General features: G+C 61.1%; 1 protein-coding gene across 1 annotated transcript in view; it reads right to left on the bottom strand.

Annotated features, from left to right (window-relative positions):
* DOT1L (DOT1-like histone H3K79 methyltransferase) overlaps positions 1-11,748 on the bottom strand; it is a 64,986-nt gene that overhangs the window by 1,638 nt on the left and 51,600 nt on the right. Inside the window, exons 19-27 of the mRNA XM_011997475.1 lie at positions 11,601-11,726; positions 9,513-9,997; positions 9,177-9,312; positions 8,352-8,498; positions 6,405-6,519; positions 4,067-4,650; positions 3,464-3,669; positions 1,217-1,281; positions 9-524 (exon numbers count right to left, since the gene is read on the bottom strand). Coding sequence (XP_011852865.1) covers positions 9-524; positions 1,217-1,281; positions 3,464-3,669; positions 4,067-4,650; positions 6,405-6,519; positions 8,352-8,498; positions 9,177-9,312; positions 9,513-9,997; positions 11,601-11,726 — 2,380 coding nt within the window. The remainder of the gene's footprint in view (positions 1-8; positions 525-1,216; positions 1,282-3,463; positions 3,670-4,066; positions 4,651-6,404; positions 6,520-8,351; positions 8,499-9,176; positions 9,313-9,512; positions 9,998-11,600; positions 11,727-11,748) is intronic.

Below are 11,748 nucleotides of genomic sequence, written 5' to 3'. Positions count from 1 at the left end.
CTGCAGGCCGCCCTCCCCTGCCTCCTTGCTGCGGCTGCCCTCGCCCTTCAGCCCAGCCAGGCCATCCAGCTGCCTCTTGCTCAGGAAAGGGTTGGCGTCCGAGGCCTCCTTGCCACGCTGCGAGGGGAAGCTCAGCGGGGAGCTCAGGCCGGCCGCCTCGGGGCCCTTGTGGGGAAGAGAAGCACCATCGCTGAAGCTGTGTAAACTCAGGTCCGCGGCCAGGCCCCCGCCAAAGGTGCAGCCGTTGGCAGGGTTGGTGCTCGGGCTGAGTCCGTCAGCCCCCGACAGAGAGCCAGGAAAGCCTTTCCTGGGGTGGGTGGCCAGCTTGGCATCGGCAGGGGGCTCCTCCAGGGCGGGCCGGAACGTGAACAGGGAGTTCTGGCTGAGGGTGGAGCTGGCCTGCAGCGGGCTGTCTGCAGACTTGGCCAGGCCGATGTCGGAGATGGGCGAGAAAGTAGACTTCCACTTGCTGTTGTTGACCGGCTCGCTCGCGGGCGTGGGCTTCCTTCCCGCCAAGCCACCACCTGGCACAGAGGAAAGGCAGAGGTCGTGAGCCCAGAGCACCTGCCTGGGCTACCCACGAGGCTGACCAGGGCTGCTGCCACAGCACAGGCAACTCTGCAGGCAGGGCTGGCCACAGACACTCAAGATGCCAAAAAGAACAGGAAGGGACACGACAGGAGGGAAGGGGATGGGAGCAGACAAGATGGGATGGGACAGGAGGGGTACAGCACAGGATGACATGGCAGGGGATGGGACTGGACGGGACAGGAGGGCAGAGGACAGGACCGAGGCAACTGAAGCGGATCTCAGAGAAGGTCATGCAGGATGAGCTCTGCCTTAGCTCTGGGGAAAATGCTGACGCCAGCAGGCCTCTGGGAGGTAAGGTAGGGCTGCCCCAGAGCAGGTCAGGGACTTCACCGAGGACGCAAGCAGGGCGGGGGATGAAAGCAGGCACCACTCGGGGGGAAGGCCAGGGTGCAAAGGAAATGGGACCCAAGGTGGCGATCCCCGCAGGTCAGCCACCTATTGCGAGAGCACGGCGCATGTGCGGAGGCCCTGGGCCTCCCAGAGGCACTTCTGGAAGCCCAGCGCCCCAGTGTTGGCACCCACGCAGGATACTATGCAGCAGGCTAGCCAGTGGGTCAGCAGCACTGACCAGGCACCACGGCCGCACGGTCAGGCCTGGCCACGCCCCAAAACACTTGTTACTCACCATTTTCCAAGGTTTTCGGGGGAGATTTGCTTTCTAAGGAGATTGTTGCAATTTTTCTCTCAATTCTGTTAAGAAAAAAAGGTCATTAATGCTTGAAACCCAGTTGTATGCTAAGAACGACACACATACTGAAAGCCAACAGCCCCGGGAGCTTGGGAGGCGGTGAGCAAGAAGCACCGGGCCCAGATGGGATGCGTGCAGCCACCCTGGGCCAGGCCTCGACTGGGCGGCGGGGCCCTGGGATCCACCCCCGTTGCACCACAAAGGCACTGTCCTGGCAGGGGCTCCAGGGCCTCTGCTGGGACAAGGGGCCAAGAGATTAGGTATGGCAGCTGAATGGGAGAAGCCATTTCCCAGCACACAGAAGTGTGAGAATCCCAGACACAGCTCTCTCCCTACCTCCATCTCCCTGCCCCCCTCAGACCTTGGTGCCACAGGTGGCAAACAATGCCACAGCATTGCAGGTCAGCACATGAAGCCACACCCAACCACACACTGCATGGGGTCACTTTGATCCAGTGTCCCAAAAACACACCAGGAACACATGAATTCCCAAAGATCCTGGAAACCACTAAGCTGAGCAATCCCAATGCAAAACGAGCACCCAAGTGCTAGAATGCTTTTTATGTGACACGTGCACGTACATGTGGGAAAGGAGCAAAATGAACTAACTTAGACCACCAGCAAAAGCACACTTAGGGCTGCTGTGATGGTGCACGCCTATAATCCCGGCACGCTGGGAGGCAGAGGGAGGCGGAATGCTTGAGGCCAGGAGTTTGAGACCAGCCTGGGCAACATGGCAAAACCCTGTCTCTATAAAACAAACAAACGAACTAGGCACGCTGGTAGTGTGTGCCTGTAGCTGCAGCTACTCAGGAGGCTGAGGCAGGAGAATCACTTGAACCCAGAGAGCGAAGGCTGCAGTGAGCCAAGATCGCGCCACCGCACTCCAGCCTGGGCAACAGATTAAGACTCCGTGTCTCGCCGGGCGCAGTGGCTCAAGCCTGTAATCCCAGCACTTTGGGAGGCCGAGACGGGCGGATCACGAGGTCAGGAGATCGAGACCATCCAGGCTAACCCGGTGAAACCCCGCCTCTACTAAAAATACAAAAAACTAGCCGGGCGAGGTGGCGGGCACCTGTAGTCCCAGCTACTCGGGAGGCTGAAGCAGGAGAATGGCATGAACCCGGGAGACGGAGCTTGCAGTGAGCTGAGATCCGGCCACTGTGCTCCAGGCTGGGCGACGGAGCGAGACTCCGTCTCAAAAAAAAAAAAAAAAAGACTCCGTGTCTCAAAAAAAAAAAAAGCAAAAAACCCTACAACGTTATATCATTTCACAACGATTCGGATGGGTAGAATCAAAACAAGAAATTCAGTGTGGTGACAATGTGGGGACCTCAGACCCTCGTGCACCCGTGGTGGCAGGGTGGAATGGTGCGGCTGCTGGAGAGCACAGGGGGCTGGGCCACCCAGCACCTCTGTCCAGGCACCAGGAAACGGGAAACTCGCTTCCGAACACAAACATGCACGCCCGTGGCCACAGCAGCGCTGCTCACAACCGCCAAGGGTAAGCAAGCCCAGCGCAATGGGCGGATGGATGGCAGAGCACCATCCAGCCACGAAAGGGGCCGAGGATGCACCTTGAGGACGTCATGCTGAGAGAGATGCCAGACACAAAAGGACACATCCTGTGTGATTGCGCTCCTAGGAGGTCCCCAGAGCCCTCAGATTCACGAAGACAGAAAGTAGGGTGGGGGGTGGGGGGTGCCAAGGGCTCTGGGGAGGGGATGGGGAGTGAGTGTTCCAAGGGGATGAGATTTTCTCAAAACATGATGGAAGGTTCTGGATTTAGGCAGTGGTAATGTTGCACACTTTAAATGGAGAATATAATATATGAATTTTATGTAACAAAGCTACTGCAATACACTGGGTGAGACATGTGGATGAGACCCCCACACGCGTCACTGCTGAAACTTCCCTCCTGCTGCACTCAGCTCCTCCTTGGCCTGCCTCTTCTAACCGGTGGCCCTGCTCGTGTCCCCCCCCGCGAATGGCCCGGGAGGCCAACCCTGCCCGGAAAAGGGCCCAGGACCTGCAGGGAGGCCCCTCACTAAACAGATGCCTCCCTCCCGTCCAGGGCACCCCCTCAGAGCCTGCCAGTCCTCCCCACCCACACATGCACACGGTGAGCAGGCACCTCCTGCCCCTGCTGCCAGGCCCTGCCCCCCTCCAGGCCCCTGGACTCGCCGGGCGCTGCTGGGCTCATCCTCAGAGCCTGGCTCCTCGTCCGAGGTGAGCGGGGAGTAGTGTGCCCCATTGGTCTGGCTCAGAGGCCGCTCCTTCTTGAGCACGGGGGGCTGGTCGTGGTCCTGGTAGGGCACAGGGGAGCTCTTCAGGGAGGTCTCGGGGGACGAGATGGCTGTAATCTCCAGGGGCTGGTTGATGTTACTGACCTGAGGGCAGACAGACACAGCGGATGCATACACCACAGACCTGGGACCCCAAGGCAAGAGCCCCACGGCCCCAGGAGGCTCCTGTCTGCACCCCAGGGTTTCCTGAGGAAACTGACGCCCTGCCCAGTGGCCAGTGCAGCCCCCATCCTGGTTCCTCCTGGTCCTCACACACAACCCCGCAATCCCAGAGCCCCCCAAACCCCCTCCTCATGTGGCCACCCCCACCAAGGCCCCACAGCCAAGGATGAAGAAGCTTGCAGGCAGCTGTCGGCCGCTTCCTCCCAGGCTGCCAGGCCGCAGATGGTGGACAACGGCCAGACTCAGTCATAGCCCCCCATTCCCTCTGGTCTTTCTTTCACAGGCCATGCTCCCCAGCCCCGCTGGTCCCCATCCTTACCATGGAGTTGAGGTTGAGGGGAGACCCCGAAGGTTGTGTGAAAAGGCCAGCGACGGACGGCAGGGCTCGGCGCTTGGGGGACACGCCTGCGCTCAAGCTGGGCGTCCCCGTCGATGCTCGCTTCCGCCGCCCACGCTTGCGGCTGTCCTGCCCGTGGCTCGGCACGCAGTCCCCACGGGCGCTGGCGGTCAGGGGGCTGTGCTTGCTGGAGGGCGACTGTCTGGCACTGCCCGCGCCCGCGGCGATGGTGAACACGATCCTCCTCTTGGCCTCACTCTCAGGATCTGAGAAACCGGAGTCTGAGGGCAAGTCCCCCTTGCTGGCCTCGGGGAGCGGGCCCTGGGCAGCCCCACCAAGCCGGGGACTGGAGGAGAGCTGGTGGGCGGGAGAGGCCGGGAGCGAGTTCCGGGGCTGTGCCAGCAGCAGGGGGTGCTGTGGTGTGGAGCTGCGGGACCCCACGGTGGCAAAAAGGCTCCCAGAGCTGGAGGACTCATCCAAGGTGGCCGGCTCGGCTCCAGGTGTGAGGGAGGCCGGGCTGCCCGCCAAGGCCCCGCTGATGGCCACCGAGCCAGCATAGGAGAAGCCTGTCAGGAAGGACATGGGGGTGTCAGGGAACACAGGACGGGCTCAGTCCACAGGGGCGGATGCTGGGCCCCACTGCGCCAAAGAAAAAGCCAGGCTGTGGGAGCACCACCCTCCAGGAGCTCTGTGGGCTCCAGGAGAGGCGGGGAAGTGGGCAGCAGGGCTGGAGTCTGAAAACGGCCCCTCTGGGATGGAACCAGAAGGCTCTGTGGGCAAGCTCAGGGCTCAGGATTGACCCTGTGCCTCATGCCGCCATCTGGGCTGCCTGTGTCCTGCCGGTCCCGGCTGAGATGCTGCCTCCCAAGAAGCCTCCTGGTGCGGGCTCCCCGCTGAGCTGGGCTTCCTCTGAGGGAGTTGCTCTCTGGCCCCGTGATCTCAGAGACACCATGAGGCAAGCCCAAGGCTGAGGGGCCTCCCTCCCACCTGTTCTCAGAGGACAACTCAGCTTGAACGCTCCAAGCTATGGCCGCCCTGGAGGCTGCGGCCGCGCTTCCCAGCCCACGATGAGTGGTGCACTTCCATGACCACCCAAGGACAAAGGGCAGCCTCTCTGCTTCTGCCAATGAGGCCTCAGTGCAGGGGCGCGGTGAGGCGCTTCTGGAGTTGGCTGTTTGCCACCCAGTTGAAAACCTCCCGAAACTGTCACTGCCTCTTGCAAAGCCGACCTCATCCCAAGGGCACAACCCAACCCTGTGAGGGCAGAGCTGCCCAGGCTTCGGCGGCCTCTCCGGGGCCCTCACGTGGCCAACTGTGAAGCCTGCCCAGCCTCCCTAGAGCCTCCTATCTCAATGGCGGCACTTTACTCGTTTTGTTGTTGTTTTGTGTTTGAGATGGAGTTGTACTCTTTTTGCTCAGGCTGGAGTGCCGTGGCGCGATCTCAGCTCACTGCAACCTCTACCTCCCAGGATCAAGTGATTCTCGTGCCTCAGCCTCCCGAGTGGCTGGGATTACAGAAGCCCGCCACCACACCCGGCTAATTTTTGTACTTTCAGTAGAGACGGGGTTTCACCATGTTGGCCAGGTTGGTCTCGAACTCCTGTCCTCAGGTGATCCTCCCTCCTCAGCCTCCCAGGGTGCTGGGGTTACAGGAGTCAGCCACCGCGCCCGGCCATTTTACTTTTTACTCCTAAAGTAGTAGCGGCCACATCACACCACGTGTCAACACGGGCCAGCAAACCAGCCTGGGGTCTGGCACCCTGCGCTATTGTAAGTCGAGTGTTACTGGCACACAGCCATGCTCGCTGACATGCCGTCTCTGCGGCTTCCACAACAGACTGGCCCGCAGTGTCGACAAAAGCCAAAGCAGCGTCCTCTCTGGCTCTTTGCAGAAAGTAGGCTAACAGCAGTCTGGTCAGGCTTCTGAAGAAACCAGAAACCACGCCGCTACTAGCATGGAGGCCCCCGGTCATGTGCCATTGGGCACTGCTGTGTGTGGAGCTGATCCTGAGTCAGGCTGTGAGTAGAGGAGCCCCAGACAGCGCTGGGGCCGACCTCATGGGCTGAATTAATACGCCCAAGCACAAGGTGTCAGTGTTGGGACACGCAGGCACTAGGCCGCGATGGCTGCAACTGAGCCCGATCCGCAACCCAGCCGGTGGGATGCAGGAAAGGGTGTCAGTAACGAGGCCTGGTGGTTCGGGGCAGCAGCCCCCATGATCACCCCAGGAAGCCGTGTTGCGTTCCCAGCACCCCGGCCCTCCTGCCTTAAGAGCAGCCACAGCCAAGTCCTGAAGGTAGGAAACAGGAGGGGCGTTACCTGCGGGGGCCAGGGCAAGGCTTCTGCTCCCAGCGCCGTGGGCATTAGCACCAATCTGCTTTTCAAGTGTGGACGAGGGGTCGCGGGGCTGCAGCACGGGACTGGGGGTGCTCCTCTGCAGAGAGAAAACCTCGTGTCAGGGGCGAGACCCAGAACCCAATTGGAAACAGTGAGTGTGGAGGGCTGCAGCTGGCTGGGTCACCGTCCAGTCCAGGATGGGAAGAGGGCAGTGGGGGAACTGCAGTGGGGCCCCGAGCAGGTGGCGCAGCGAGGGTGGGCAGTGCGTGTGTGTGAATGAGGCAGCGGGCCTGAGGCAGGGAGGTCAGGAGGCGGGAGTCCTGGGGTCCGGCGGTGGGGAGGGGGTACTGGGCACCACTCAAACCACCCACAGCCCACCCTCAACAGGGAAAGTGGCTGTTCTCTAAGTAGCACGGACAAATGTCAGCAGTCGCGTGGGGGCGCTCACGAGACCACACCCACCGGCCACCACCCCCGCACTTCCCCACACCACACTCCAAGTCCAACAAAGGTCAGTAGTGACCGCAGAACCCAGTAGCTCCACTCCCACACAGGCCAAAGAGCAAACCTACATCCACACGGAAACCTGGACCCAGCGCTCACAGCAGAATGATTCACAATCGCCAAAACGGGGAGTCAAGCCGGGGCCCATCGACTGGGCACGATGAAGACGGCACACTCCGCCCACACAGGGAATGCCCTCACGTGCCAAGAGGAGGGACAGGCCCGGACACGAGTGTGTTCGGGGGCCCGGGGGCTGGGGGACGGCTAGGGAGTGACTGCTGACGGGGGCAACACTTCTGGGGTGAAGAAAATGTCCTGAATTAGACCGAGGTGTATAAAAATACGAAAAAACCGACCGGGCACGGGGGCTCATGCCTGGAATCCCAGCACTGTGGGAGGCCGAGCCAGGTGGATCGACTGAGGCCAGGAGTTCCAGACCAGCCTGGACAACATGGCAAAAGCTCCACCTCTATTAAAAATACAACAATTGGCTGGATGCAGTGGCTCATGCCTGTAATCCCAGCACTTTTGGAGGCTGAGGTGGGCGGATCACCTGAGGTCAGGAGTTCAAGACCAGCCTGGCCAAGACGGTGAAACCCTGTCACTACTAAAAATACAAAACTCAGCTGGGCATAGTGGCGCACGCCTGTAATCCCAGCTATTCAGGAGGCTGAGGCAGGAGAACTGCTTGAACCCAGGAGGCGGAGATTGCAGTGAGCCAAGATCGCAAGATCGTGCCACTGCACCCCAGCCTGTGCGAGACTCCGTCTCGGGGGGTTGGGGGCAGATTAACCGGGTGTGGTGGTGGGGCATGCATGTAATCCCAGCTACTCGGGAGGCTGAGGCAGGAGAACTGCTTGAACCCGGGAGGCGGAGACTGCAGTGAGTCAAGATCACACAACTGCACTCCAGCCTGGGAGACAGAGCGAGCCTCTGTCTCGAGAAAATCAAATAAAAAAGAACAGAAAATGCTAAAAACCGCTGAAGCGTATACTTGTAAAAAAATAGTTCAATGCCCAGAAAATCCCACCCATGCTACACAAAATGAGATTCTCTGCATGCACAGCACTGGGTGGGAGAACCCAGAGGCGGCTGCGAGGACAGGGGCCACAGCAGCCAACGGGGCCTCGTGAGGAGTGAGGCTGGGAGCCAGGGTGCGCCTCTGAGCTCCTCCTCAACCCAGAAGGTGTGAGGCCCTCTCCACTTGCACACCCACCTTTTACCCAAAAGAAAAAGACTGGCGATAACAACGGCCCAGGTCACCAGACACACCTCGGCTTTGGATGGTCCACCTTCACTGCACTGCCTCAGGCTCGACATCATTTAACAGCCTGTGACTTTACAAAGCGAGCCAGGTCTCGAGAACCCCAAACTCTGTTTTGCCTCAACATGACCCTTGGGGATGCCATCCTGGGAGCCACTCACCGCCCTCTCAGCGCGGCTGGGCAGCACCACGCTGGCCAGGGGGATGCTGACCGGGAGCTTGTTGGGCTGCACGGTGCTGAGCGGGATGCTGATGGGCAGGCTGGTGATGAGCTCCCCGCTGCTGCCGTAGGCGCGCTCTCTCAGGCCCTGCGGACGAAGGCCCGCCCCCAGGCGCGGGTCAACAAACCCCTCCAGGACAAAGGAACCACAGCCACAGGACGGGGGCTGCTGCAACTCTCTCAAGGCGGCCCCCACGCTGCCAAGGCCCTGCAACCTTCCCCACACAGTCAGGCCTCCTGGACACCAGCTTTGGGACACTCCAGAGGCACCGCACGCTCCTGCCGTCTGAAAGCAATGCCCATCTGTCCCCTCCAGCCTGCCCGCCCAGCTCGGTGGGCAGTGACCTGTGGGGCCACCAAGCCTCCCAGGGCCCACATCCATAGCACTGCCAAGTCCATGCAACGTCGCCGTCCATCCCTCTCCATCCCTGCGCACACAGGCCAGTGCCCCCTGGGCAGTCCTCGAGGGCAGCAGCCTCCCAAACAGGGCTCTGTGTCTCCACCAGCACTTGCCGTCTGTCACTGAGAACTGAGAGGCGCCAGGGACACCCTGACAAAGCCCACACCCTCCATGGCACCTGCCCAGCGTCTCCTGTGACCAGCCTTACCGGCTGCCCCCCAACTCAGCCACAATGTCCTCCTCCAGGTCAACCCCAGTCCCTCGCTGTGCCAAGGTCAACTAGGACAACCCCTCCTGCTAGCAACTCGCTCAGGCCGCCTCTGCTGAGTGCCTCCCTGAGCCCTGGGCGGGGGTTGTGGCCCGCACCTTCTCACTGCTCTTCTCTCCAGCAAGCTGCAAGGCCCCAGGTGACAGGGGCCGCGGGTCCTGGGGACTCAGCTTCATGCTGCCAGGCACGCTGGGGCTCTGGTAGGGAAGGCCGTTCTCCTTGGTGTGCTCAGCTCTGGAATGAGAAGTTACAGTCACTCTCGAGGGCCACACAGGGCCGCAGGCTGGCGCTCAGAGGCAGCGGCCCGGCCTAGCACCTCCCCACCTCAGTCTCCTCAACAGACGCACTCCTGCTGAGAACCCCTGACATCCTGAGCACAGCAGGCAGAGTCGGCAGGCGCCAGGTGCAGACCCCCACCCCGCCAGGGCACTCACCTCGGGTGCAGCTCACTGGCGGCCGGCCTGCCGGGCACCGTGTGGTCCTGGCTCAGGTGCCGCCTCAGCACAATCTTGGCCGGGGACAGCCTGGTGTAGTCGGGTGCAGCCAGGCCAGACAGCTTCTCCAGGCGCGGCCGGCCGCCATGGCTGGGTGTGCAGGGCACCACCTCCTGGTCGAGGGGTGAGGCCAGGTACTGGGGCGTGTTCTGCTTGGATGAGGGCCGGCTCAGCGCGCTGCAGAGCTCATAGCCGGCAGCCTGGCCGTTCATGGAGAGCTCCGGGCTCATGCTGCTCAAGTGAGGCAGCGAGAACTTGGCGCAGTCCAGCTCCAGGTGCAGCCGGCTGGCGTCAGGCTCCAGCTCGCGGCCCAGGGCACCCTTCCCGCGTAGGTGCAGAGACAGGGCGTCATCAGGCGGCACACAGGACTTGAGCTGCAGGAGCTCCTGCTGCCGCTGGCTCTTCTCCAGCTCCACGATGCTGATCTGCAGGAGAGAGGGCGTCAGGCCCGCCCCACCTGGGGCCACACCGGGGACCCAAGACTGCAGCACAGATGCACACCCGAGGGGCGGCCGGACCCCGCTGCCTGCATGGGATAGAAAAACCAAAGCCACGGACCACCTAGAGGCAGGGTCGGGAAGCTGGGGCGCCAAATAAAGCACCGTGGAGGGCCGAGGATGGTTTTTGCTGACATGAAAGCACCTTCTCCAAAAAGAGCAACAGGAGGATACAGAGTGCTCTTGTCTCTCAAAATAGACTCTGAGTGTAAAACACCCTCCTGTGGAGGGACACGCCAGTCAGACGTGGCAGCTTCCCCGGCGCCGCGTCTCCGAGGGGCTTTTTCCTTTTGGTTTATCTGTTCTGGTTACGTGCTTTCCTTTCTGTTAACAAACATTTTGTTTCTTTATTACAGAAGAAAGATTATGACAAAAATGGTCAGAACCCAAATACGCTCTTCCCGAGGCCTCTACTCCAGGCAGACCCTAGGGCCTGGCTGTGGTAACGAGGTCAGCGACTTCCGTTTCTCTAACACATGCTAGTGAGACTCGCCCGGGCCACGTGAGGAAGCGGCTTGGCAGCACGTGGGTGGCGCTTCCCGACGTCCGTCAGCCGCCCATGGGAGCCTGCCTCCGGGGACAGCCTTGCAGCAAGTTTGGTGCGGTAATTTGAAAGGGCAACGGAGGTCCGGTGACAGGGCACTAGGTCCACCAACAGTGAAACCACACTGGGGACACGTAAGGTCAGCAGGCGGGCACAGCCTCGACGGGACAGGGCTCTGGGAACAAAGCCCATGACCTGCTGCTTTCTAGGCTGCACGGCAGCTGTGGGCACCGCCTACCAGCACCTGCCCCTGCCCGGGAGGAGGGAGGAGAGCACCTTCCCACCGCATACCCTGCTCCACACTTCCTTTACTTGGCCTCCACAAATGCGTTTCTCGGTGTCAGAAAGTACGAGCTATTTTATCTTTCAGACGGGCCTGGTTCTGTCGCCCAGGCTGGAGTGCAGTGGTGCAATCTTGGCTTGCTGCAGCCTCCACCTCCAGGGCTCAAATAATCCTCCTGCCTCAGCCTCCCTGGGAGCTGGGACTACAGGCATGCACCACCACACCCAGCTAATTTTTGTATTTTTGGTAGAGACAGGGTCTCACTGTGTTGGCCAGGCTGGTCTCCAACTCCTAGCCTCAGGTGATCTGCCCGCCTCAGCCTCCCAAGGTGCTGGGATTACAGGCGTTCGTGAACCCCTGCACCGATCCAGCTATTTTTCTAATGAGCAAATTCTCCCCTAGAACCGTTACAGAAGCAATTTGCAAGGAGGCAGCCAGGAAATCAGGAAATCCTGGGTTAGCGCTGCGAATTCGGCCTAGCAAGCCTGAGATGCCCCCGAGAGCTGAGGGCCAGAGTGAGGCGGAGCCCTCCACACAGCCAGCCTGCGGCCCAAGACAGGTTCCACAAGCCTCCGCCCAACTGTCCTCCTCCATCTTCTTCCTAGGCTGCTGCAACTGCAACCACCCCAGGCCTCAACGCTGTCACAGGGAGGCCGAAGGGAGAGGCTTGGACACCATGGAGCGCAGCCTCGCGCGCAGCCCACCTGCAGCTCCAGGCAGTGCCTCTGCTTCTCTGAGATCTGGCTCTTCAGGGCCTGCTTCTCCTTCAGCAGCTTCTCCAGGGACAGCGTGGCCCAGTCCAGCTGCAGCTCCTCGCAGCGAGCCTTGAGCTGAGGGGGACAGGGATGCAGC

This window comes from Mandrillus leucophaeus, unplaced genomic scaffold, assembly GCF_000951045.1.
Source record: "Mandrillus leucophaeus isolate KB7577 unplaced genomic scaffold, Mleu.le_1.0 Scaffold54, whole genome shotgun sequence".
Classification (NCBI taxonomy): domain Eukaryota; kingdom Metazoa; phylum Chordata; class Mammalia; order Primates; family Cercopithecidae; genus Mandrillus; species Mandrillus leucophaeus.
Note: the sequence above shows the minus strand (reverse complement) of the source record. Positions and strands in the feature narration are given on the sequence as shown.